Here is a 25,202-nt window from a genome sequence, read left to right as displayed (position 1 = left end):
GTGGTAGGGATCCCTGGAAGGTTAAGGTTGGGCAGCTGATCCTGCTCAGGAGCATGAGGGCCCAGTGTCTGCTTCCGGAACCAAAAGGAGATGGAGAGAGGCTCACGGATGGCTCTTTATTCAGAAGTACGTGGCTGGCCGTTCTCTGAGGCCTTTGCTCCAAGAGATGGATGGAATCAGCCAGAGGGAGTCTCCTCTCTCTGACTCACGTAGAGAACCTTAGGGATTGAGGTCAGAGGTCACTCTCCCCATAGAGGGCACTGGAGAAGGCCACATAGTCCAGAGCACCAGCTGGAGCCCCGGAGCCTTTGTAGGGTGCCATACGGCGGATGCAATACTCGGCCTGCTCAGCTGGGAGCTCCCGCCGCAGCTCCTCAGGGGTGATGTAGTTCTGGGGGAGAAAACGTTATTGAGGACCCCCAGATCCTGTTCCCTGTCCCAGCCCGCCAGCCCTCTCCACCACCCAGGACTCACCTTGTCTCCTGCCAGGATCTTGAAGGAGGCCACAACTTGCTCAGCTGTGTCGGTCTCGGCTGTCTCTCGTGTCATGAAGTCAATGAATGCCTGGAAGGTCACAACTCCGGCTGCGTTGGGGTCCACCATGGTCATAATGCGAGCAAACTCCACTTCTCCCTGCAGGGGTAGAGGCCAGGCACCATGCCCATGGGTGCTGAAGCCAGAGGACTCCTGATGTCCCTTTCTGGGGACTGTCCAGCTTTGGCTTGATGACCCCAGTTACAAAGTGCTCTCTTCCCTCCATAGATGGTGCCGCAGCTTAGCTCTGGCTTTATAGGAAGTCCTTTCTACTAAGCTAAACACTGCTTCCTGTTCCTGGCAATGTCCCCTATTGCCCTTTGGTCCTGATCTTTTTTTCTGGAGCTCTCTGTAGTGCTGTTTCTCTGGGGGGAAATGTTGCAAGCTAAGGCGCTTTTGTTTTTTTCTTTTAAAACTTATTTTTATTTTTGAGAGAGAATCTTAAGCAGGCTCCGTGCTCAGCACAGAGCCCAACACAGGGCTCAGTCCCAGGACCCTGGGATCGTGACAGCCAAAATCAAGAGTTAGACGCTCAGGGGCGCCTGGGTGGCGCAGTCGGTTAAGCGTCCGACTTCAGCCAGGTCACGATCTCGCGGTCCGTGAGTTCGAGCCCCGCGTCAGGCTCCGGGCTGATGGCTCGGAGCCTGGAGCCTGTTTCCGATTCTGTGTCTCCCTCTCTCTCTGCCCCTCCCCCGTTCATGCTCTGTCTCTCTCTGTCCCAAAAATAAATAAAAAACGTTGAAAAAAAATTAAAAAAAAAAAAAAGTTAGACGCTCAAACAACTGAGGCACCCAGGGGTACCACAAGCTCAGGCTTTCGAGTCACGTAGAACCAGATCCAAATGCTAGCTGTGTCCTTGAGCAAGTTAATTCACCTCTCTGAGCCTTTGATGGCCCTGCGTGAAATGAGGTAATTCTGCCCAGCCCCGGTGGGTTTGATGAGGAGATGAAGTGCACGTGGAGGGGGGAGGGGTGCAGTAGGTGATCGGTATGCAGGAGAGAGGCACTGATGGGGCTCCTGCGATGCGGTCTGGGGGCACTCACCAGGTCATAGCCCATGGAGATGAGGCAAGCTCGGAAGTCGTCAGGCTCCATCATCCCATTCCGCTTCTGTAGCGCATGAGTGGATGTCAGGCTTGGTCTGCCAACCCCCCGCCCTGGCCCCCAGGTCCACCACCCCACAGGGCTGGGCCCCTGCTGACCCGGTCAAAGTGGTTGAAGGACGCCCGGAACTCGTTGAGCTGCTCCTGGCTCAGGCCCTTGGCGTCTCGGGTCAGTACCTGGTTCTCCACCTCATTGATAGTGCGGGCGATGGAGGTGAGCAGCTGCTCCCAGCCTACGCGGATGTGCTGCGGGGTCGGCGGTGGGCCAAGTCAGCGGGCGGCCAGTGCCTGGCCGCTGGCGCTAGCTTCACTTCCAATCTGCTGTGTGCCCCTGGGAGAGTCTTTCACCTTATTGGGGCTGTGTCCCTATCTGGAGGTTCCACTGAGTGGCCTCCAGCAGCCCTTCCTGCCTTGCAGTCTGGCGACTTGTTTCGTATTAAGTGTTGATCAACCGATCGTGGCGAGCCCTGGCCTGGCTTTAGACTCCTGTGTGACTCTGGACTGGTCACTTCCCCTCTCCAGATCTCAGTATCCCCATGGATACACTGGGGGACCTGGACAAGCTGAACTGGGGACCCTCCTGCGGCAGACGTGCTGTGTCCGGCCACGGCTGCCCCAGGCTTCCCTGGCCAGTGCCACCTCCCCTCTCTCCTCAGCAAGTGGATCCCACCTCCATGCTGTAGACGGTGTGCTTGTTGTCGAACACCAGGCTCTCCTGCAGAAGCTGGTGGTCGCCCTCCAGCCGGTCAATGTTGCTCTTGTAGTTGATGATGTTCTGCTCCTGTTGCCGCAGCCCAGCCATCTGTTCCTCCAGAGACCCGGCCATCCCTGCTGCTAGGCGCCCCACCTCCTGTAGGGGGACCCAGGCGGGATGTGAGCTCCCTGTGGCCTGGCCCTGGCCCCACTCCCCCAGCTCGACCGCACCACCCAAGCCTTACCTCCACCTTCGCCTGGATCCAGGGCCCAACAGCATTGGCTTGAGCTGCAAACTGTCTCCGGAGCCTCTCGTTCACCTGCTGCCGGGCCAGCTCCTCCTGCAGCGTCTGGTCACGGCTGGGCACCAGCTTTCGGACCTAGGAAGGAGGGTGCTTGTGCGTGGGTTAGCTCTGGGAGCGAGAAGATGGCTTTGAGGGGAGGTGGGCTCCGTCCCCTAAAACAGCCCCTGCAGCTCTGAGCCAAGATGTCTGGGCTATATGGACAAGCTCTTGGACAAGTCATTTGACCTCTTGTTTCCTCATCTGGGAAATGGTGCTGATGATATAACTGATAGCTAACCTAGGTTGTTTTATAAAGATGTCCACACTCAGGCTCAATACAGGAAAATGCCATTTTACAGATGGGGCCATGACAGGAAGGGTGACTTATCCAGGGCTACATGAAGTCTGAGAGACCCCAGATCCCAAGGCGGACTTGGTTCTCCATATCTTGGGACATCTGAGGTTTCAGGGCAGTTAGAATGCACAGGAGCGGGTGGGAGGCAGGGAGAGGTCACAGGCAGTACTGACCATATCCCACTTAGCGTTGATGTCCTGCGGTGTGAGGTTGATGTAAGGGTTGGTGGAGCTGGGCCGCAGCCCGTACGTTTGGCAGATCTTCTGGATCTCACCCTGGATACCCAGGATGGCCCCTCTTTCTCGGTCAGCCTCGGGCAACGTAGCCTTGAATTGGTCATGTGCAGTCAGCAGGCTCTGGGAACGACAGGAAGGAAGCGTCAGCCAGCACCCTTCACTTCCCACAGGCAACAGGGCAGCAGCGTGCTCCAGGCCACCCAGCAGGTCCCCGACAGGGCTGGCTCAACCCAGGCCTCCAGTCTCCCAGCCTAACACTTGGGAACTGGGGTTTCCCTCCCACCCCCCTTCCCCAGGAACCCAAAAGAATGGCTGACGGGATTCGAGGCCAGCTTCCCCATCATCCCATCCAGCACCCCCGCACCCAGAACCCCCACGTCCACCTGGGTCTCCTCCACTGAGTGCACCAGCCACACATCCTGCAGGTCCTCCACGGCACCATCCAGCCAGTTGTTGAAGGGTGCCGCCCGCCGGGCAAACTCCAGCTGCAGCTGGTCAATGGTCTCCAGGAGCTTCTCCATCCGCTAGGAGCCATGGGGATGGTGAGTCAGCAGCCTGCCCACAGGCCCCTCACCAGCCTCCGGTCTCCAGTCCCCAGTTCCCTGGCCCCCAAGCCCACCTCCAGCGCGTCCCTCCTCTTCTGGGTCAGTGTGCCCAGGTTGTCCCACTGGTCACAGATGGCCTGGCAACGGCTGTTCACCGAGGCTGCATCATGGTAGTCCAGCTCACTGGGGGCGAGAAAAGGGATGATCGTGGGGTCAGACCACAGCCCAGATTTCCACCTGACTGTCCTCCTGGGACTGGAACCTGTGCCCCAGATGAAGGCGGGGGTGTCGGGGGAGGTGTGGGGGAAGCAGGGCAGTCCTGGGGGTGGAGATGGGGGTTCCAGTGTGATCCCTGGGTAGGGGGTGTGGGCAGATCCTCAGCTCCAGTCCCTCGGGGAGCTCGGATGTGGGAGGTGGGTCGTGTTTCAAGGGTGGGATTGCTCGAGAAGGGGCGGGTGTCCTGGAGGTGGGGGGCGTGGTCAAGGCTGACGGGGAGGTTTTGGGAGAACCGGCCACGGAGCTGAAGGGGGCTGAAGGGGGCGGTGAGGTTAGGGGTGGCCCAGGAGGGTGAGGCAGGCCAAGCACGGGTAGGAAGTGCGGGTCCCAGGTGGGGACAGGACAGGACTACGGGAGGAGGGGAGGAGCAAGTGGTGACGGGGAAAGACGTGAGCACCAAGGCAGGGCTGCTGACTTGAGGAGGGCAGTGGGGAGCCCGGGCTGGCAGAGGGACGAAGCCAGGTAGGGGCGTTGTCACCGGGGCGAGCCGGGAGGCGGGCCACGCCTACTTGAGCTCCTGGGCCAGAGCGGCGATGTGCTCCACGCGGTCCTGGTGCGCCGCCAGGTCGCTCTCAAAGGCCTCGTGGCGCCGCAGCAACGCCCGCACCTCCTGCAGCGAGGCCGACTCGTAGTCGCGCTGGCTCAGCATGTCCTCCTTCCCTACTCAGAGAAAGGACCGGCTCGGGTCACCCAGCGGCGGCCACGGCGGGAGAGGGGGTTCGGGCGAGGCTGCGTGACCTTGGAGATTCCTCATCTGTGAAATGCGGGTGATCACACCTGCCCGGCCTATCGGCCTATCGTAGGGGTTTGTTCTGCGGCGCTAGGGTGATAAAGTGAAGTGAAGCTCCTGTTCCAGGGCATGACCTGTAAATCACGTCAGTGTCCCCGGATCCTGCACGTTTCAGGGTGGCCCTTGGTACAGTTCGGGTATTACTGCATATCGAACTACCTCCCAGCGACTAATGAGCCCCTGACCTTTTCTCACCAGTTTCCCCAGTGCCTGCCACAGTGCCTGACCCTTGGTAGACCTTCTAGGAATATTTGTTGGATGAATGAATGATGAATATAAAAGTGCTTTCAGAGTGAATTACCATAATTACACAGATAAAACTATAATAATAATAATTGCAGCAGCGACAATTTGTTGAGTACCTTTGCATCTTGCCGAGCTGGTAACAGGCTTAAAGATTCAGAAACCCCTTAAGAGTCACAAAATGGCTGTATATTTAGGGAGTTTTTATATCAAAGCATTGTTATTCTTTGTGCCCATAATCCATTATCAGATGTTTGTTCATTATTTTATTTATTTGTTTGTTTGTTTGTTTATATATTTATTTATTTATTTTGTTCATTATTTTTGACAGAATTCATTTATTTGTAGGATTAAAATCCCTGGTAGAGTACGGAATGAATGTTTTCATACAGAGTGTTATATCTGACTCGTGCAGTATTTTGCCATCAATATGCTTTGAGTATAACATAATTGCTGTTAGCATTGAGGACTCACCTGCTACATGTACAAATAAAATGCTAAATGACAGATTAATCAGAGCAGACCTACAGAAGGCCAGAGCTGGGAGACAGGGGTTGAAGTTCACAGATGAAGAAACCGTGGCACAAAGAGGAGAAGTGACTTGGTCGCACAGCAAGTCAGGGTAGGACTAGAAAACAGGTCCCCGTCCCCACCCCCACCCCACCTCCCTAGCTCCTGGCAGAACAAGTGCTCCTGACCTGTGCATTTTGCCAGGATCCCCCCCTCCCCCACCTACCAGTTTTCACCCCAGGACAGACCCAAGCCCCATGAGGTGTACCTACCCCGGGTCCAGGTTTCGTGCAAGGAGGCCTTCTGCTGGAATTTCTCAGCCAGGTGCTGGAGCCGCTGCAGGCGACGGATCTCCGAGAGCAGCCAGTCCTCGTAGCCTTTCTCCACCTGCTCCAGCCCACGCCATGCGTTGGCGATGTCCTGTGGGACAGGCAGAGGTGTCTTCCATCATGGTATGCCCATTGTACAGATGGGGACACAGAGCCCAATGTCGCCCAGAGGATGTGGGCAGAACGGGGGTCACCCCATCCCCGGCCTGGCTCACCGAGACGAGCTTGCCCTCCGAGGGCATGAAGGCGGGCCGGTGGCTCAGCCGCAGCTTGGTCTGCAGCGTATTGAAGTTGATTTCCAGCTGGCACTTCTCCTGCACTCGGGGCGGCTTGTGCAGGCGCCGGTAGTCCCGGAAGTCCTCCAGCTTGCGCTGCATGGCACTCATGCTGGGCTCGCCCACACGGTTCTCCAGCCACGGTATGGTGCGGCGGATCCATTCCAGCAGCTGCCAGGGCCAGGCAGGTGCAGCGCAGAGAGCTCTGAGCCAGTCTGCTCACCCCTTCCACCCCTGTCCACCCACACCCCGGGCTGTGGCCGGAAGGAGGGGCCTCCAGCAGAATGGGGGTCCCGGCTAATCAGGGAAGGAGTGGGATGGTAAATGTCTGAGTCCAGGGACCAGCATAGGCTAGCACAGAGCAAAGGGTCATGAGATTGCCTAAATATGAGTGAACAGATAAATGAATGAGTAAAGCAATGAATGATGAGGGAATCAGTGAATGACCAGGAGCTTGGACAGGCAGCAGAGGGCAGGAGACGAGTGAAGACGGCAGGAAGAGGCTGGAGGAGGCCAAGGCCAAGGCCCTGGGGTGAGGGAGGCTCTGTGGGCCCAGGCTTGGGCCAGGGTTGGCGGAGCACAGGTAGGGGAAGGGGAAGGGCCCTCTCTGGCCTCAGTCTCACCTCACTGGCAAGCTTCTCGTACTCCTCCATCAGCTTCTCGTTCTCCTGGTTCACAGCCAGCACCTTACAGATCCTGTTGGCAGCCGTCTCTGCCTGTCGCGGGAGGCCGAAAAGGTGGGCACTAGAATGAGCTACTGCTTTCCCTGACACAGCTTTCCTCTGTAAAGCCCTTAAAATTTGGGTCCGTGCAGATAGGGGAGCACATCTTTTAGGATGACGAGGGAGCTCCCAGACCAGATGCCTCTGCTTCTGAGTTCCCCAGAGACTGAGTATATGTGGCTGGGACAGTGGCACTCCCACCCACATGGGGCCCAGCACCTCCAAATGTCGGACCACAAGCCCAGCCCAGGCAGCAGGAGCGGGGGGCCCCCTTACCTGCTCAGCCCCGGCAAAGGCGTGGTAGAAGCAGGAAACATAGGTCATGATGGCCTTCTCATCAGGCTTTGGGGTGTTCACGATGTCTAGGGGACAGCAGCCAGATACAGGTATTTATTGCCCAAAGCCAGGCTTGAGGAGTGGGCTCACGCCCCTAACAAGGCAGAGAGCTCCCTCGGGACGGTAAGGGTGGAGACATCTAGTCACAGTTACCAACCGCCAGCGACCCCAAACATAGCGTCTGCCTCTTCCCTGGAGCCCTCCCCAATCACCCCAGTGTCCAGCAACCTGCCCCTCCGTGGGGTGAGAAAAGCATAAGGGAGCGGGTGAGTGAGCAGACACGCGGCCCTCAAGAAGCACCAGCCCACGCTGCCCGGGGTCTCTAACCATCCCATCCCTCTGTGGGTCCACCTGTCTTCTGTCTTTTCCCCAAGTCCTCATCCATTGGTGCCCACAGACCCAGGGCACCAGGCACAGTAGGTGCTCAGAAAATGTTTGCTGCTTCGATTGACTGAAGACTTGACTGGGCACAGGGACAAGAGGCAGGGCCTGCCCTTAAGGAGCTCCATGCCCCCAGGTACCCAGGTCACAGATCTGAGACAGAAGGTGGCACCATGAGGGAAGAAGAGGAGAGGCTGCTTCCACTGGCTGGTGAGGGGTAGGCAGGCATGATAGAGGGCTCCTGGAGAAGGGGGCCTTGGGCAGGAAGGATTCTGACGGAGATGGGGGGGGGGGAAGTGGGAGGGGAGAGAATTCCAGGAGGAGGGAAGAGCAGGGGCAAAGGTGAGAGGGTGGGACCACGCCATTGGTCAGTAAGTGGAGTCCTCGCCCAGGCTAGACTTCCTCTCACCTTCAGCATCCAACATCCTGGGGATGTCCAAGTATTTCTCCGCCACCTCAAAGGCAGTGTTTAGGTTGCCAATGGGGTCATCCTAGATGGGCAGGAGCAGGGACAGGTGAAATGGCAGCTGAGGGCAGAGGTGGGGAGTCGGGCTGGGAGTGACAGAGGCCTACCTTGCGCAGTTTGGCATAGTCGATGAGGTCAGGGCGGTGTCGGTGGATGAGAGCACAGAGAGCCAGGCCATCCTTCCAGCTGGACAGACAGAAGTGGGGGTCAGTCCCGGATTCGAGCTGAGGCTCTGTGCTTCCCTCACTCCAGGAGCATCCCCATCAGGACAGCCTCATCAGTAAAATGGAGTTGTCTAAACTCCTTGGCTTGGCATTTGAAGCCTTTCATTACCAGAGCTGGACCATCCCCTCCAAGCTTATCATGATTCCTTCACATACCCTGTCCTTGGGCCACACCAATATCTAGATGTTTTTGCTTACAAGGTCCCCTCTGGCTGGAATGCGGTTCCAGGGATGCCTCCAATGCACCCTCCCTCACCCTCCTGGATTCCATCGCAACTTCGACGGAGTCCTCCTATTTTCAGACACTGTGCCAGGAACTTGGCTGTGACCTCTCCTCTCCTGGGGCTTGTGATAGGGGTCAGCTCTGTGCCCCAGAGCCCCGCAGAGGCCCGCGTGCATGTGCTGACCGGCTGACAGACCTGGTGTGGAAGTTCTGCACATTGACGTTGCGGTACGGCGCTGTCTTCCGCTGGCACCACAGGAGCAAGCCTTCCTTGGCCGAGGTTTCTGGGTGGGGATGGGGAGAGATATTAGCTGGGGAGAGGGGTCTGGGCCAGCCCTCCCACTCTATCGCTTCCCCACCACTCACCCTCCACAGAGATGTCCTGGATGGCGAAGCGAAGGATGATGGTCCAGATCATGCCCAGGGTCATCTTCAGGTTCCCGTCAACAATCTCTGCAGGGTGGGGAGTGGGGACAGATTCCAGCCGACATTCAAGGCCTGTACCACCTCAGCTGCCTTCCCTCCTGCTCTGCTCTCCGGCCCTTGTCCCCCATCCCAGAGCCGGTACCTAGTAAGTGTTCAATCCCGGAACACCTACTAGCGCCAGGTCCTGTGCCGGCACTTTGGGCACGTTTGCCCCTTAACAGCCCCTCCCAAGAGGCATGGATGGTCGACTCCGTGGGTGAAGAGACTGAGGCTCACAGAAGCGACTTGACGCCGGGACCACCCTCCAACCCCCTCCCAGGTCTTCTCCTGCCACCTCCCTACCTTCGGCACCAATGGACACCAGCTTAACCCCCTTGCTGGCAATGAAGTCCAGGGCCTTGTTGACATTGGCGATCTTGTGGAAGCGCATCTTGCCTTTGTCTGGCCTGGGTAGCCTCTCTCCTGGGTGTAAGAGGAGAGGTCAAGGGTCAAAGGTCACAAGAAAAAGCTGAGGACCCTGTCCTCAAACTTCCCCCTCCCCCACTTCATCCCCTCCAGCACTCTGTTGCCACGTTCCCCCCAGCTCTCCGGATTCTCCTAGGTCCCAGGGCCCCTGTGCATTGATTTGCGCCCCTCACCTGAAATGACCTCCAAGAGCAACATGAGTTTGAGGCCATTGCGGAAATCCTCCTCGATGTTTTCAATCTGGGTGCCGGCCTTGCGCAGGTGTGAGTTGCACCAGGCAGTGAAGGTCTGGGGGGCAGAGGACAGCACTTAGACCCTAGCGCCGGCTCTGGGGGGCATCAGGGTAGATCTCAGAGCCCGGGCCCCAGATTCAAGTCCTGGCCCAGCCACTGACTTGCCATGCAAGTCCTTGTCTCTCTCTGAGCTTTAATTCTCCTGGAAAAGGAAAAGTGGGCGCTGGGGCCCACACAAGTCCCACTTTGGACCTGGGACACACCAGTTCCGGTCAGTCTCAAGCACCTGAGGGGGATTTAGAAAAATTGTAAAGCATACGCTCCAAAGTGTGGGGCCCTCCCACACACAAGGGCCAATGCAGGGTGATACCGCCCTTCTAAGGCCTGAAAAATTCTGGACTGAAGCATGTGCGGCTCTGAGGGTTGTGCCTGAGGAACTGTGCACCCGTGTTACTATTATCTTAGCCCCACTGCCCTCCCGGGGCTGTTGTGAATTGGCCTCCAAGTAGAACGTGAGGGTGCGAGAGCTTTGCAGGTCGCAGAGGATCATCTGGGCACAAGCGCAGCCTAACACGGCTCCTGGAGGTGACTGCCCTTCCCCTCTCCCTAGAGTCATCCTCAGCCTCAGCCTCTGTCTGGGATGGGGGGGGGGGGCTGCTGTGCAGTTGGGTGTATATTGGGGATGGGCGTGACCTGGTGCAGCCTGGTGCACAAGTTTCCACCAACCTGTCAAGCCTTCAAGCCCTGGATTCTGCCATTAGCCACGGAGTCCTTGGTAGGATCTATCCTTGGGCTCCAACTCACTCACTGTGGCCCAGGGTGCACCCCTTGCCCCTTCTTGGGCTCAGTCTCCCCATTTGTACAATTAATCGCCCAGACTTCACGATGTCCCCAGGTCCTTCTTCCTCCAATCTGGCAGGATTCTAGAATTCAGAGCATTCCCCCACCACAGAGCAATGAATTCTGGGAGGTGGCCCTGGAAGTCAATTGGAATTATTTCCCTCAGATAGCTTCCCTTCCCCAGACCAGCTTTTCAGCTGTCCTTAGAGCTGGACGTGAAAGATGATGCTTTAAATACTTGAAGGACTGTTGTTGCTAAGGAAAGAAAGTGAGCTTCCCGTCACTGGAGGTATACAAGTGAATCTGAGCACTACTGGTTGGGGCCCCAAGCACAGGAGAAGGCAGTGGGATTCTCTGTAGTTCCCTCCAAACCCAGAGTCTGAGATGCTCTGGGTCTAGATAAGGCAGGGAGGAGAGGCAGGACTGGGTGGGGGTTCCATGGCGGAGGAAGGGGCATTCTTTCCTTTGACAAACATGACTCTTGATGAGATGTGGTCCCTGCCGTCAAGGAGCTCACGGTCAATTAAAGAGTCACGTTGGTCTGAGAAGTGCTGGGAGAGACTAGTGTCAGGGAGAGGAGGGAAAGAACTCTTCAAATCAGATGGGGGGCCTCCTGGAGGAGGCTACTATCTGATCTGAGCTGCAATGGAAGGGCAGGAATTATTCAGACAGAGAAGGGCAGGCAAGGGCACGCCAGGCAGGGCCAGCGCCACAGGCAAACGCTCAGCAGGGAGAAACAGCTGTGAGGTCTGTGGGGCTATAGCTATCTGGGTGCCGCTGGAATGAAGCTGGGGGTGTTGGGGTATAAGTGGCGAGAAGCAGGCCGGAGGGGCGGCAGGGGCCAGGTCATGCACGATCTTGGGTGCTAAGCCAGGGACTTTCAACTTGATCCTGAGGGCAACAGGGAAGAGAGGGAAGCTTTCAGGCAGAGGGAGGTGGGCAGAAAAGTGTCTTAGAAAGCTCTTTCTGGTTACAGAGTGGAGGCAAACGGCTTGGCAGAGCAGAAGGGAGAGGTGAGGAGGTGGTGCCCAGGACCAGGGTGAGAGAGGAAGGGTGTCAGTGAGGCGGCATAGGGCAGGATCAGACAGATGGGGTAGAAACACTTTTCCTTGCTGAACTGTAAGCTCCCTGAGGCAGAGGCTTTGTTTTGTTTCCTGCTGAACTCCTGACATCTAAAACAGCACCTGGCCCATAGTAGGATCTCCCTAAGAAATACTGAATGAATGTTTTTGAATGAGGTTGAACGGAGAGGACTCAGGCATCGAGCAGGAGCAGGAAGGAGTGCTCCAAGACCCAGAGGAAGTGCAGGGGTGGAGTGGGGCTGAGGATGAGCACAGAGATGCTCAAGTTGGAGGAGAAAGAAACTCTGGAATGGCCAACTCCCAGAGATGCTGATTAATTTCCGGAGCATCTACGTTGTGCAGCCGTTGAATGAATGGATGAGGTGGGTGGCTCTAGGTTGAGTTAGAAGGATATCCCTGATATTTTGTTAAGTGATGAAGGCAAGTTACAGACTAGCACGTGTCTAATGAAGGGCGGGCGGACCTGGACCTGAGAGAAACATGGTGGGTGGGGTAGGGATAGGAGTTGTGGCAGAACAGACGGCAGCTGGAGCCAGGGGCAGCGATGACATCACCGGGAGATGGCCAGACCCAAGGACCGCAGCCTTGCTCGGAGACAGGTGCAGGAGGAGCTTGAGGGGAAACGTGTCACCGGGGGCACCCCAGCCTAGTCAGCTGAGCCTCCCAGACTCTGGGGTCATCTCCTGTCATCTAACCCAGCAGGAGTGCTCTGATTCTAAACCCTAGGATTCTCAGATCCTGCAAATTCCACTGAGCACTCCTGTTCCCTGCCCTTTCCTGGAGTCGCACACTGTTGGCAAATGCTGAGCGGGGTCCGATGACTTCATGGTGTCCTCCCTACCCCTGGCCTGCCACTCCCCAAAGTTTCCTCACTCCAGCCCGGATCATTTTCTCTTTTGGGAACCCAGGTGTTCTGCCCCCTCCACTTGGGAAAGTCTGGGAGTGAAAATAGATCAGGGAGGGGGCCCGAGTGCCCTACAAGGCTGGGCCTGGGCAGCAGCTGCCCGTGTGCCCCACTCCAGCTCCCTCAAGGCGCTGCCTCAGCACAAAGTGTCCATCTGGCCGGAGCGTCAGGTTACTGTGTAAGGGGACCCAGGCTCCCCTCCTCCTTGACCCTGTGGCCTTTTCAGCAGACTTAGGGCCTCTGGGGTGGGAAGGGGTATCTTGAGAAGGAGTGGGGGTGGGGCAGACAAGGGGCAAGGACTCTCAGGTTGGGAGGGGGGGTCCTGCTTTCTGACAGCATATGATTTGGGTTCTATCTCTGCCCCTTTCGGGGCTTCAGGTTCCTCATTTGACAATTGGGATGGAGTCGAAATGAACCCCAGGGTGGAGAGAATAGAGAGAAGAGAGTGGGGAGGGGTCTGGGATGGTTCCCTCCTCCCGCACACTCCCAGGCCCACCGGTTGCCCAGCTGCAAGTCCTCTGGGTGGGGTCTAGGATATTTAACTAGAGGGTTGGTGGTGTGGGGGGAAAGATTATTCTCCCCACGCTCCCCCAACCTGGATCTCCTGGGCTTCACCCAATCCCTTTTCACCAACAGAAGTGGGGCAGTGGGCACTGGGTAATGAACCCTGAGGGGTGGGGACCCCAGAAACTCTACTGGTTATCCTAAACCCCTCATGAGCGCTCCCAGCCCTCTCTTCCAGCCCTAGGGGACGGCAGAGGACTGATGGGCAGAGCCTGGGCTAGGGAGTGGCTCTCCGGGTTAAGACAGGCTCTGCCCCAGACCTGCTGAGATGCCAAGGACAAACCGCCCGGCTTCTCAGGCCTCAGTTTTGCCATGTGGAAATGGGTGAGCACTCACTTTCCGCTGCTGCTTCTCCCAGGCCGGGTCCAGCAGTAGGTCGCGGTCCCAGTCCTCCTCCTGTTCCATGTACTCGCCGCCCCCGCCGCCGCCCGCGAAGGGCCCCTCCCTGACCCCCAGACCCTCGGGCTGCAAAACCATCATCATCTTGCTCGGGCTCCTGGCTCCGCTGCGCTCGGCGCTCTCCAGAACACCGGGGCCGCGTTAAGTAGCTCCCCGCCCAGCCCCGGATCGGATTCGCGCTAAATATGGGGGAGGAGGGAGGGGCCGGATGGGGGCGAGGGCGCTCGGGTCGGGACCTGGCGAGAGGTTGCCCTGGGGCCAGGGGACTGCAGGATCTGGGGGTGCTGGGGGGATCCCATGGCGGAGATTCGGGGTTCCCGTCCCGGCTCCGCCTCTTGGGTGCTGTGTGGCCGTAGGAAAGCCACGGCCCTCTCTGTTTCCTCATGTGCACAACGGAGATGACGATAATAACAGTGACTGTAGACCGCTCTAGAAGCTGCCCCTTAGGCCTCCTCCTGACCCTCTCCCTGCGCGGCGCTGGTGGGAAACATAGAGCCCTATCCCCATTTCACAGTCAGAAACAGCGAGGCGCTGAGCTGTTTGAATGTTTTCTGGGGTGATGGAGACACTCGGGCATGGGAAGGGGTTCCAGGCCAGCTGGATGAGCCGATGCAGGGCTATTAATATCGGGGCGGCTGGGGGTTGAGGGGGAATGAATGTGCTGAGCCGGGAAACCCCGATGCCACCGAGTCTGCAACTCAATCCTCCAAACCAGCCAGCGAGAGCAGAGGGCGTGGCTTCGGTGGAGGGGCGCGGCCTGCGCTGGCGGGCGGAGCTATAACGTGCTGTCCTTCCCTGCTCCAGCGCCAACGGGATTCCAAGCTTCTCGCTGGCTCATTCGGCCGTCCAGTCACATGTCTGCATCTTCGGGCCGCTCCCAGTGACTCTAAGCCCCCTTCGAGCTTCTATTGGTCGTAGAGGGCGTCCGTCTGCCATTATCCCCGCCCCCATACGGAAGCGGTGGTGTCCTAGGGACCCGAGAGCCGGTGGGGTCCAGGCCATGGGGCAGCCCTGGGCGGCGGGGAGCGCGGAGGGGGCGCCCGCGCGGCTGCCCCTCGTGCTCACTGCGCTGTGGGCCACGGCTGTGGGCTTGGAGCTGGCCTATGTGCTAGTTCTGGGTCCCGGGCCACCCCCGCTGGGACCCCTGGCTCGGGCCTTGCAGCTAGTGCTGGCCGCCTTCCAGCTGCTCAACCTGCTGGGCAACGTGGGGCTCTTCCTGCGCTCCGATCCCAGCATCCGGGGCGTGATGCTGGCCGGCCGCGGTCTGGGCCAGGGCTGGGCGTGAGTGGGGCGCGGGATCTGGCGAGGGGGGAAAGCAGGAGGAGCCTTGGACTGGGGGAGGCGCCCTAGGACCTGAAGATGTTAGAACCAGATTATAATAGGATCCGCTTGTTAGAGCCGGAACACTCTTTTAGAACCTGGATGGTAGATCCTGAAGACGTATCATTCATTCACTTGCAAATATTTAATGAGCACCTGCTATGTGCAAGGTACTGTTCCGGCCACTGGAGGTACAATAAAATAGATTCCTGACACCCTGGAGCTGATTTCAGTGGGGGAGGGGGCAGATGATTAGTTACAGGCATAATAAATTAGCAAATTGTATAGAATGTTAGAAGATGTTGGTGGTATGGAAACGAAAAGAGCAGAGTAAACGGTGTGCAGGTTGCAGTTTGAAATAGGCTAGTCAAGGTAGGTATTTGCACAGACCTGAAGGAGGTGGGGGAGTTAGCCATGTGGGGATCTGGGGGAAGAGCATTCCAGGCAGAGGGAATAGACAGTGGAAAGACTCTGAGGCAGTTATGTGCCTTGCATGTTCCTGGAACAGCAAGAAGGCCATGGTGGCTGGTGTGGAGTGAGAGGGGGAGGAGAGAGGTTAGAGATGGAAAGACCTTGCAGGACGCTGAAGGCTTTGCTTTTACTGGCAGTGAGATGGATAGCCACTGAAGGGTTTTGAGCAGAGGAGAAGGGCACGACTTAGACTTCTAAGGATCAGTCTGGATGCTGGCGTGAGACTAGACTAGGAGGAAACAAAGCTGGAATCAGGGAGAATAATTAAGAGTGTTGCAGTAATCCAGTAATCTTTTGGTGACTTGGACCAACGTGGTGAGCACAGAGGAAGTGAGAAGTTTGCTCCTGGGTGTTAGAGGCCTTAGGACTGGATGTCTGAGCTGCAGGAGCCCTCGGACCTGCAGTGCTAGAACTGGAAGGGCCCAGGAAGTGGTGTTCAGCCTGCATTTATGTATGATGAACTTGAGGCTTAGTGAGGACAGCGGCTGTGCCTGCTTCCCCAGGATGGGCTCAGAGGCTGACCGGGCCTGACGAGGTGCTCAGAGCTGCTGGGGGAACTGACTCTGTGGTTCCTTCTCTGCAGTTACTGCTACCAGTGCCAAAGCCAGGTGCCACCACGCAGTGGGCATTGCTCCGCCTGCCGCGTCTGCATCCTTCGTCGGGATCACCACTGTCGCCTGCTGGGCCGCTGCGTGGGATTCCGCAACTACCGGCCCTTCCTGTGCCTGTTGCTTCATGCTGCGGGCGTCCTGCTCCATGTCTCTGTGCTGCTGGGTCCTGCCCTGTCGGCCCTCCTGCGAGCCCATGCACCCCTCCACATCGCGGCCCTCCTCCTGCTGCCCTGGCTCATGCTGCTCACAGGTGGGGAGCTTTGCAGTGGGCCATTCTGGTGGGGGATGGGATTTCTGGCTGGTTCTCCTGGTAGTGCCCTGGGGACCCAGTCCCAGTGTCATTTATGGGGGGTGAGGGCAGCCCGGGATTCAGCTGGGTGTGCAGTACAGTAAAATACAGGGTCTTGACACAGGTACAGAGTTCTGGCTGGGAGAATCAGGGAAGGGTTCTAGGTGTGGGCACAGAAGGAAAGACTAGTGGGGATTCAGGACATAGGTTGGGATGGGGAGGGAGCATTCTAAGTGGGGGTGCATTCTGAGTGAGGGGAGCAGCCTGAGCAAAGGCATAGAGGTTGGACAGGGAGTAGGTTCAGACTGGATGGTGGAGGTCCTGAATGCTGGTGTGAGGAGATAGCCAGCCCTGACTTGACTGGACAGTAGGGAGCCAGTGAAGTTTATAGTCAGGGGAAGCTCCAGGCTTTGGAAGTTGGGAGGAGAGGACATGGATCAGGAGGTTGATGGAGAGGCCATGTTCTGGATGACAGACTTATTCCTCTTTCTTCTGACGACCCCCCGCCTCCCTGAGATAAAATCCACCCCCCCCCCTATTTTTTTTTTATACTATTTGTTGTCTCCCCCTGAAATGCTTTGAGGTTTCTCTCCCTTGACTCCTTCCTCCCGACTCCTCCATGGTCCCCTTTGTAACCTTGTCCTGCGGTTACTAAACTCCATGACCATTCAGTGGTCACTGTGTCTCCTTATCCTCTCCAAACCCCAGTCTGTCCCAAGGGCCCCTCCCTGCAGCCTTGGGGGGAGGCCTTGGAAGGCCCAGTGGGGATGGCAGCGTCTTCCTCTGCCCACTGGCTCCCTGAGCAGCCTCCTTGATGACCCCCTGCCTCCACTGAGACCCAAGCCCTCCAGCTGCACCTCCCTGTGGCCATTGCCCTCTGAGCCCTGGGCCCTGGTGAAATCCTGGGTGTCTGAAAGTCTGGGTGAATGGCCCGATCAGTGTCCCCGTTGCTCAGCCTCTTGCCCTTCTCCTCCATTTGACTCCCTCCCTCTACTCCCACACCCACCCTAGACCTTGTCAGAGGCCAAACTGTGTCAGAGCCAACACCTCCCAAATCACGCTATGAGCCTGTCACCCCTTTCTCTGCTCCCCACCTCCTCTCCTTCTCGCCAGCTCTCACTCTGACACTCCAGGACACCTGCTTCGTGAGCGCCTGGCCCTCACCTTTCTGTCCATCAACCCTTCCCACGTCACTGCCCCCACATCCAGCTTAGAATCCTCATTCTCACCATTCTTCTGCCAACATCTCAATCCTCTTGCTCTGTCTGCCTCCCGCTGTGCCTTCCTGGCTTCTCTGTGTCTGCCCCTGGCTGCTGCCAGCTTCCAGAGATGCTTGGTACTTCATGGCAGTTGGTACCATGCCGTGTTCATGGCTCTGGACCCCAGCAGATCCAACCTGACTGCCTCCGGCTTCTCCTGATGTCTGGCCCGTCCTCCCTGCTCAGAAGCCTCACTGTGGGCCTGCTCTCCTTCTGCCAACCCAGGCTCTCTCTGCTTGCTTCCTCTGGGTTTTCCCATCGGTACAAAGCCTCTCTTCACCCCACATCCTCCTCCTCCCTAGCTCTTGCCTCCTGGCTCTTCTCCTGTCAGCAGCCAAGCTGCTGCTACTGCTGCTTTTTTTTCTTCTTCTTTTAATGTTTATTTATTTTTTAGAGAGAAAGGGAGAGAGAGAGAGAGAGAGAGAGAGAGAGAGAGAGAGAGAGCAAGCGGGGGAGAGGGCAGAGAGGGACACAGAGAATCCCAAGCAGTTTTGAGCTGTCAGTGCAGAACCTGATGTGGGGCTCAAACTCAAACCATGAGATCATGACCTGAGCTGAAGTCAAGATTCAGACAGATGCTTAAAAGTCAGACGCTTAACCGACTGAGCTAACCAGGCACCCCTAGCAGCCAAGCTTCTTGAAGGACTTGCCCGGGTACAAGACCTTTCTGCCTCAAGACTGCTGACCTCCAACCTCCTGGATGGCCTGTGTCCTGGATGCTCCAACAGCCCTTCCTGCATCCTGTTTCCTTCTTTCTTTCTGGTTTCCCTCTCTCTTCTTTTTTTTTTTTTAATTTATTTATTTTGAGAGAGAGAGAGAAAAAGAGAGAGTGGGGGAGGGGCAGAGAGAATCCCAAGCAGGCTGCACACCAGTAGTCGCCGAGCCTGACTCAGGGCTCAGACTCACGAACTGTGAGATCATGACCTGAGCCGAGATCAAGAGTCGGACGCTTAACTGACTGAGCCACCCAGGCGTCCCTTCCCTCTCTCTTCTTGGTTGGGTCCCAGAGGACCTGCTGCTGAGGTCATGGTGTTGACTCCATTTTACTCTACACTCTGGTGGGTTTTGGAACTGCCTGTGCTCCAGCCGCCTGCAGATCTGCATGTCCAGCCTGGGCTTCTCTCCTGAGCTTCCAGAACCATCCATGCATGGGTCTCCCAGATGCCCCTCCATCCTGCCTCAGGACCTTCAAACAGAATATTTTCTCCCCTCTTCACCTAGCAGATACCTCCTTCAGGCACCACCCAAGATGTCACTTTATTAAAACAGATGAAACCCACTTCCTTTAGCCTAATACATCTGCTTGGCATTTCCCCACACAGCCTCTTTTTTATTGAAGCAGAATTCCTATAACATGAAATTCATCCTTTTAACCACTTTCTAGAATACAATTCAGTGGCATTCAGTACATTCACAATGTTGTGCAACCATCACCACTATCTAATTCCAGAACATTTTCATCACTCCCAAAGGAAAGCCTGTGCCATTAAACAGTCCCTCCCCATTCCTCCCTTGAATCCCCCAGGCCCTGGTAACCACTGATCTACGGTCTTGTCTCTTTGGATTTGCCCATTTGGGACATTTCACGTGAATGGCGTCATAGAATATGTGACTTTGGCGTCCTGCTGCTTTCAGTGAGCACAGTGTTTCGTGACTTCCTGTAGTTCACTTGTTCAGCGGATACTTAGTACCTACCGTGGGCCGGGAGGTGCTGTGCTTTTCCATCGTAACACACATCACTGCTGTGATTAAGTAACTGAGAAGCGATCTCTTAAACGTCTGTCTGTGAACTCCCGGAGGTTAGGGGTCCTGTCTGCTGTTCATCTTGGTGCCTGGTACCATGTCTCGTACCCGGTAGGTGCTCACAAGTTTATGGTGAATGGAAGTCAGATCTTGGGTAACGAGCTGTGTCTGCCCAGGTCACCAATGGGGGCTGGCTAAGAAACAGCCAGAGTGTTTGCTGAGCAGAGGAACGAGCCCCTGCTTCGCAGTAGAAGGTGAGGGCAGGAGCTGGGCTTTGGGAGGACTGGGCCCGCTGCTGCTCCCTGACCCTCTTGCTTTCTCCTTGCAGGCAGAGTGTCTCTGGCGCAGTTTGCCCTGGCCTTTGTGACCGACACGTGTGTGGCAGGTGCACTGTTGTGCGGGGCTGGGCTGCTCTTTCATGGGATGCTGTTGCTGCGGGGCCAGACCACGTGGGAGTGGGCTCGGGGCCAGCACTCTTATGATCTGGGCCCTTGCCACAACCTGCAGGCGGCCCTGGGGCCCCGCTGGGTCCTTGTCTGGCTCTGGCCCTTCCTGGCCTCCCCCTTGCCCGGAGACGGGATCACCTTCCAGACTGCAGCTGATGTGGGCCTCGCAGCCTCCTGACTCTAGGAAGAGCCAGAGCTGTTCGGGGAGAGGGGAGCAGGAGAGGGGGCTCCTAACTCATCTCAGGCCCATCCCTAACCTCAGGAGGGGAGGTGCACTGGTACTTAATGCCTTTCGGCAACTCCAGTCCCATCCTTGGCCTTGCCCCTGCCCAGCTTGGACTCCAGTGTCCAGGGCTTGGGCCCTGCAGCTCTGCCTCATTGGCCCTCTGGCAGAGTGGCAGGTTTGGCAAGGGGCTGCTTGGCCAGCCTAGTCACCCCTTTGCCAAGTTAATAAAGCGCCCACTTGGTTCTTGGACTCCCTCCATCTTTCTAGGTTTCTGGTTCCTCTCACTGTCAGGCCTGGGACCCACAGAATGCCTGAGGGCATGAGGGGCCAGGGCTCTGCCTCCTGTGGCCTTGGTGGGGGCCAGAGCTGGGGCACAGCAGGCCAGGGCTGCATGTAGGGATCCAGGGAAAGAGAATGCAACATTCTTTCCCTGGTTCAGTGCTTTATAATTAGAAGCATCTCCACGACACTCACTGTGCCTCTTTGACTAATCTGGTACCAGAGGCAGCAGTTATGAGAGTTGATGGGATGAGATCTTGGGGCAGTGAATGGAGGAGTCAGCATTTGAACCCAGATATTTGTGCTTTCTCCTTCGTCCTTACACAGCTGAGGAAAGTGTGTAGGCAAAACCGAGGCAGAGAAATCAGGTGGAGATGTTCAAGCATCTGAAGGATGATGCTCAGAAGGCCAAGCTCTTCCTCTCTGGAGCTACCTGTTAAACATTTTTATTTAAATATAGTAAATAGACTTCCTGTTAAATGTGGCAGGTTTAAACACATGGGTTTACCTGTTTCCTCTTAAAATCTAAAATGAGAGTAAAGAAATAAAACAGGTATAAATTTACAAGGAGAAAGTAGGAGGGAGACAGTAATAGACCAAAGGACCTGATGATGTTTTGAAACATGGGAAATGGATGGAGGCTCATAAACTCTCTTAGCAGAGAATTAGAAATTAATTAAACGTTCCTAGAGGGAGGGGCCAAGAAGCAGCCAAATTGTCCTCCAGAGCCCTGGAGGCTCAGGAACTCTCCTGGCACCATGAAAGGCAAGGTTTGGGACGGACAGTAGGGGGACTGATCCAAAGGGCAGCTGGGCTGCCCTCCCCCCAGGGCACTCCCTACCCCTGGCAGCCAAGCAGCTATCCTCCTAGGGTAGAGATGGGTGCTATTCGAAGAAGCTTTGGGTCTCAGGGGCACTGGGGGGAGGGGGGGGGGGGACGGGTTGGACCCAAAACGGGGTTAAGTGAAAAAGTCTACAGATGCTGCCACGGCAGGCTTGTCACCCAGGAACCCTCAGAGAAGTCCATCCTTCTGACAGGCCCTGCCCATGCCCACAGAGGTTTGAGCTGCTAGGGCTTCGTTTTTTCCAAATGGCATGTTCAAGAACTATTTTGTAACTGTTAGGAATGTGGTGTGCCTGGCACTCTGTGCTGCTTTACCCCTCCAGAATACTTTTTTCTTTCCTTTCTTTTTCTTTCTTTCTTCCTTTCTCTTCTTTCTTTCTTTCTTTCTTTCTTTCTTTCTTTTTTAATTAAATAGTAAGGAGAGGCAAGAAGATATTTATAAAATAAAGAGAAACTCCCTCCCCAGCCCCATTTAAGAAGAGATGGAACCCACTTCTTTGAAGTCCCTGCTGTGCCCTCCCTGGTCGAGAAAACACTGTGCTGTCTTCACCATTCCCTTGCTTTGCCTTGTAATTGCATTACCTAGGTCTGTATCGATTTTGCATGTTTTTGAATTTTATATAAATGGAATCATACCGTTTATTCAGTCACTCAATATTATGTTTCTGAGATTTATCCAAATCAATGTGTATAGCTGTGTATAGTGGGGCATTCCTTTTCCTTGCTGGATAGTGAGCCACTGAATCTACCGCAATTTATTTGTCCCATTTTGTCTCACGGGTCATTTTATCTGCCCCTGTTGTGTGACTCCCTAAGATCCATCCATGGTCCTTGCTCTTCCACATAAACTTTAGAATCCACTTGTTAAGTTCCACCAATAAAAATCCCTTTGAGATTGTGAATGGAACCCAACTGAATTTACAGATCGGTTTGGGGAAAATCAGCATCTATATGAAATTGCATTTTTCAGTCATGAACATGGTGTATCTATTAGATGTTTTCAATAAAATTATATACTTTTTCTCATAAAGATCATGCCTCTTTTGGTCAGATTTCTTCTTTTTTTAATGTTTATTTATTTTTGAGAGAGAGACAGTGTGAGCAGGGGACAGGCAGGAGAGGGAGACACAGAATCCGAAGCAGGCTTCAGGCTCTGAGCTGTCAGCACACAGACCGACATGGGGCTCGAACCCACGAACTGTGAGATCATGGCCTGAGCTGAGGTCAGACGCTTAACCTGAGCCACTTGGGCGCCCCACATTTCTTCCTTTTTTATTCATTTTTGAGAGACAGCAAGAGCGCATGAGTGGGGGAGGGGCAGAGACAGCGGGAGAGAGAATCCCAAACTGGCTTTGCACTGTCAGTGCAGAACCTGACTCGGGGCCCGAACTCACATACCGTGAGACCATGCCCTGAGCCAAAACCAAGAGCCAGACGCTTAACCGACTTAGCCACCCAGGAGCCCCATGGTTAGATTTATTCTTAAGTATTTGATAATGTTTTGTTATTGTACATGGTTTATGCAAATAGATTGTGTACAGCAAACCAAAAACCATTAACTTATAAACTCTTCTGAGTTTTCTATGTTTACAATAAAATAATCTGTGAGAAGACAGTTTTGTTTTTCCTTTAAAATTTTTATACCTCTTAATCTTCTTGCCCCTCCTGTATGGGTAGAGGAAAAGTAGTGGGCACCCTGACTTGTTTCTGGCCTTTGAAGAAATCATTTCAATATTTCACTATAAAATATGTTCACAGTGGGTTTAAAACAGATGCCCCTTCCTGTTGGGATGAGCACTGGGTGTTGTATGGAAACCAATTTGACAAATTTCATTAAATAAATAAAACAGATGCCCCTTAAGTTCCCTTCTAGTCCAAATACATTAAAATAATCTGTATCCTTTTACTTTCTTTTTTATTTTTAAAATTTTTTTTTCAACGTTTTTTATTTTTGGGACAGAGAGAGACAGAGCATGAACGGGGGAGGGGCAGAGAGAGAGGGAGACACAGAATGGGAAACAGGCTCCAGGCTCCGAGCCATCAGCCCAGAGCCTGATGCGGGGCTCGAACTCACGGACCGCGAGATCGTGACCTGGCTGAAGTCGGACGCTCAACCGACTGCGCCACCCAGGCGCCCCTGTATCCTTTTGCTTTCAATTGTCTTGTAAAATCAGCCTACAGATGGGGGCGCCTGGCTGGCTTAGTGGAGCGTGTGACTCAATCTCAGGATTGTGGGTTTGAGCCCCAACATTGGGTGTAGAGGTTATTAAAAAAAAATCTTAGAAAGAAGAGATCAACCTATAAATGGATTTTTAAATCTAGACAACACTGTCTTCCAGTGGAAACAATCATTTATATTTATTGTAATTGATGTACCTGGAAAGATTTCTACTTTGTTATTTGTCCCACCTTTCCTTAGCTTTTAGTTTATCACCCTTCTTACTTAAAGTTACTTTTTACTGGGTACAGAATTCTAGGTTAATAGTTATTTCCTCTCATATGTTGAAAATAATATTCTGTCTTTTGGTCTCCATTGTTGCTATTAATAACATCAGCTGTTATCTATTTGTTGTTACCCCTTTGAAGACACTTTTGTCTCCAACACTTTTAAGACTTTTTTGTCTTTGACATTCTGCAGTTTACTGTGATGTGCCCAAGTGGTGTTGTCTTTGTATTTACCCTAATGGTATTCCTTGGGTTTCCTGATTCTATGAATTGTCTTTCATCTGTTCTAGAAAATTCTTAGCCACACCTTCACCTGTTTTCTCTGCCTCTACTGAAACTGATTGGACCTCTCTACTCCATCCTCCTTGTCTCTTAATAACTCATATTTTTTGTTTTTTGCATTCTGGATTATTTCCACATATCTTTGGGTCTTTCTTCAGCTCTGAAACCAATCTATTTAGTTTTTTTTTTTTTTCAAGTGGTTGTGCCGACTCTTCCATTGAGTTTTACATGTCAAATATCTTATTTCTCCTTCTAGTTGTTTGCTTTTCAGATTTGCTTGATCATTTTATATGCTCTCTACTTCTATTTCAGGATCTTTTTCTTTAAATATATCAAAAACACACATCTTATATTGTTTGGTAATTCCAGTACTTTTTTTTTTTAATTTTTAATGTTTATTTTTGAGAGAGAGAGAAAGAGAGAGCATGAGCGGGGAAGGGGCAGAGAGAGGGAGACACAGAATCCGAAACAGGCTCCAGGCTCTGAGCCGTCAGCACAGAGCCCGACGTGGGGCTTGAACTCACAGACCCCGAGATCATGACCTGAACCGAAGTCGGATGCTCAACCGACGGAGCCACCAAGTCACTCCTTAAATTGCCCTTCTTTTTCTTGTTTCCCAGAGTGGAAACTTCTAAATTACTGATTTCAGATCAATGCTACCAGTTTCCCTCTAAGCACTGCTTTTGCCGTATCCCACAAATTTGGTAAGTGTGTTTTCATTTTCATTTAGTTTAAAATATTTTTAAACTTCCCTTGAGATTTCTTTTTGACCCACATGTTATTTAGAAGGGTGTTGTTTCATCTCCACGTATTTGGGGGAAATGATGAAAATTTAGGGGATTTTCCAGTTACCCTTCTGTTAGTGATTTCTAGTTTAATTCCATTTTGACCTGAGAAATGTATTATTCCACTGTAATATTATTTCCAGTCTTTTAAATTTGTGAAGGCCTACGTTATGGACCAGAATGTGGTCTGTCTTGGTGAATGTTCCACGTGAGCTTGAGAAAAATGTGTATTCTGCTGATGTTGAAATAAGTCTATAGAAGTCACTTGTTGACTGATGGTTTGGTGACCTCTATATCTTTTCAAAGACATTATAGTTAAAGATTGACCACAGAACAGAAAGAGCTGAGAATTAAAATAGTGGAATTTTAAAAAACAGTTCCAGAGAAGAGCTGAAAGAAAAATTTTTAGAACATAGGATAGAAAGACAATATGAGAGAAGAGAGAAGAAAAACAGACAATCAATCCTGTTCTCTCTGGAATTCCCATTTATCAGGTGCTCGGTTAGTGAGAATTCCAGAGAGAAGAGAGAAAATGGGAGGAAATCGCTTAAGAAACAAAATTTTGTAGAAGTGAGGGATATACATTTCCACCTCAGAGCACAACAAATAACGACACACATGTAAGTCATGTCCTGACATTTCAGAACAAGAAGGCCAGGAGCAAAAATGGCATGCAACTTCTCAACAGCATTACCAAAAATCAGAGCACAAGGGAATACCGCCGTAAAAATGATTTTCTTGCATGAAAACTATTTTCAACTTCAAA

General features: G+C 53.9%; 2 protein-coding genes and 1 long non-coding RNA gene across 4 annotated transcripts; 2 read left to right on the top strand and 1 right to left on the bottom strand.

The window, feature by feature from the left end:
- Window positions 1-97: 97 nt before the first annotated feature.
- ACTN3 (actinin alpha 3) lies at window positions 98-13,562 on the bottom strand. Its single transcript, XM_058689757.1, has 21 exons — window positions 13,375-13,562; window positions 9,589-9,703; window positions 9,293-9,412; window positions 8,891-8,977; window positions 8,721-8,808; window positions 8,185-8,263; window positions 8,021-8,102; window positions 7,171-7,256; window positions 6,796-6,888; window positions 6,113-6,343; window positions 5,841-5,988; window positions 4,535-4,685; window positions 3,824-3,932; window positions 3,588-3,728; window positions 3,142-3,324; window positions 2,575-2,709; window positions 2,307-2,486; window positions 1,736-1,882; window positions 1,578-1,643; window positions 475-633; window positions 98-391 (listed from the first exon to the last, which is right to left on the bottom strand). Exons 1-21 carry the CDS (start codon window positions 13,519-13,521, stop codon window positions 233-235), a joined length of 2,706 nt encoding a protein of 901 aa, XP_058545740.1. The 5' UTR covers window positions 13,522-13,562; the 3' UTR covers window positions 98-232.
- LOC131488212 (uncharacterized) lies at window positions 6,342-9,415 on the top strand. Its single transcript, XR_009250118.1, has 2 exons — window positions 6,342-6,909; window positions 8,503-9,415. It is a non-coding gene; the product is annotated as an uncharacterized LOC131488212 (long non-coding RNA).
- An 805-nt stretch (window positions 13,563-14,367) lies between the features above and the next one.
- ZDHHC24 (zinc finger DHHC-type containing 24) lies at window positions 14,368-20,051 on the top strand. 2 transcript variants are annotated; one of them, XM_058689755.1, is made up of 3 exons: window positions 14,368-14,718; window positions 15,812-16,089; window positions 19,459-20,051. In XM_058689755.1, exons 1-3 carry the CDS (start codon window positions 14,438-14,440, stop codon window positions 19,752-19,754), a joined length of 855 nt encoding a protein of 284 aa, XP_058545738.1. In that variant the 5' UTR covers window positions 14,368-14,437; the 3' UTR covers window positions 19,755-20,051. The 2 variants fall into 2 exon arrangements, with proteins under 2 accessions (XP_058545738.1, XP_058545739.1); XM_058689756.1 differs by lacking the exon at window positions 14,368-14,718 and adding an exon at window positions 14,726-14,927.
- The last annotated feature ends 5,151 nt before the right edge of the window (window positions 20,052-25,202 follow it).

This window comes from Neofelis nebulosa, chromosome 10 (assembly GCF_028018385.1).
Source record: "Neofelis nebulosa isolate mNeoNeb1 chromosome 10, mNeoNeb1.pri, whole genome shotgun sequence".
NCBI lineage: Eukaryota > Metazoa > Chordata > Mammalia > Carnivora > Felidae > Neofelis > Neofelis nebulosa.
Note: the sequence above shows the minus strand (reverse complement) of the source record. Positions and strands in the feature narration are given on the sequence as shown.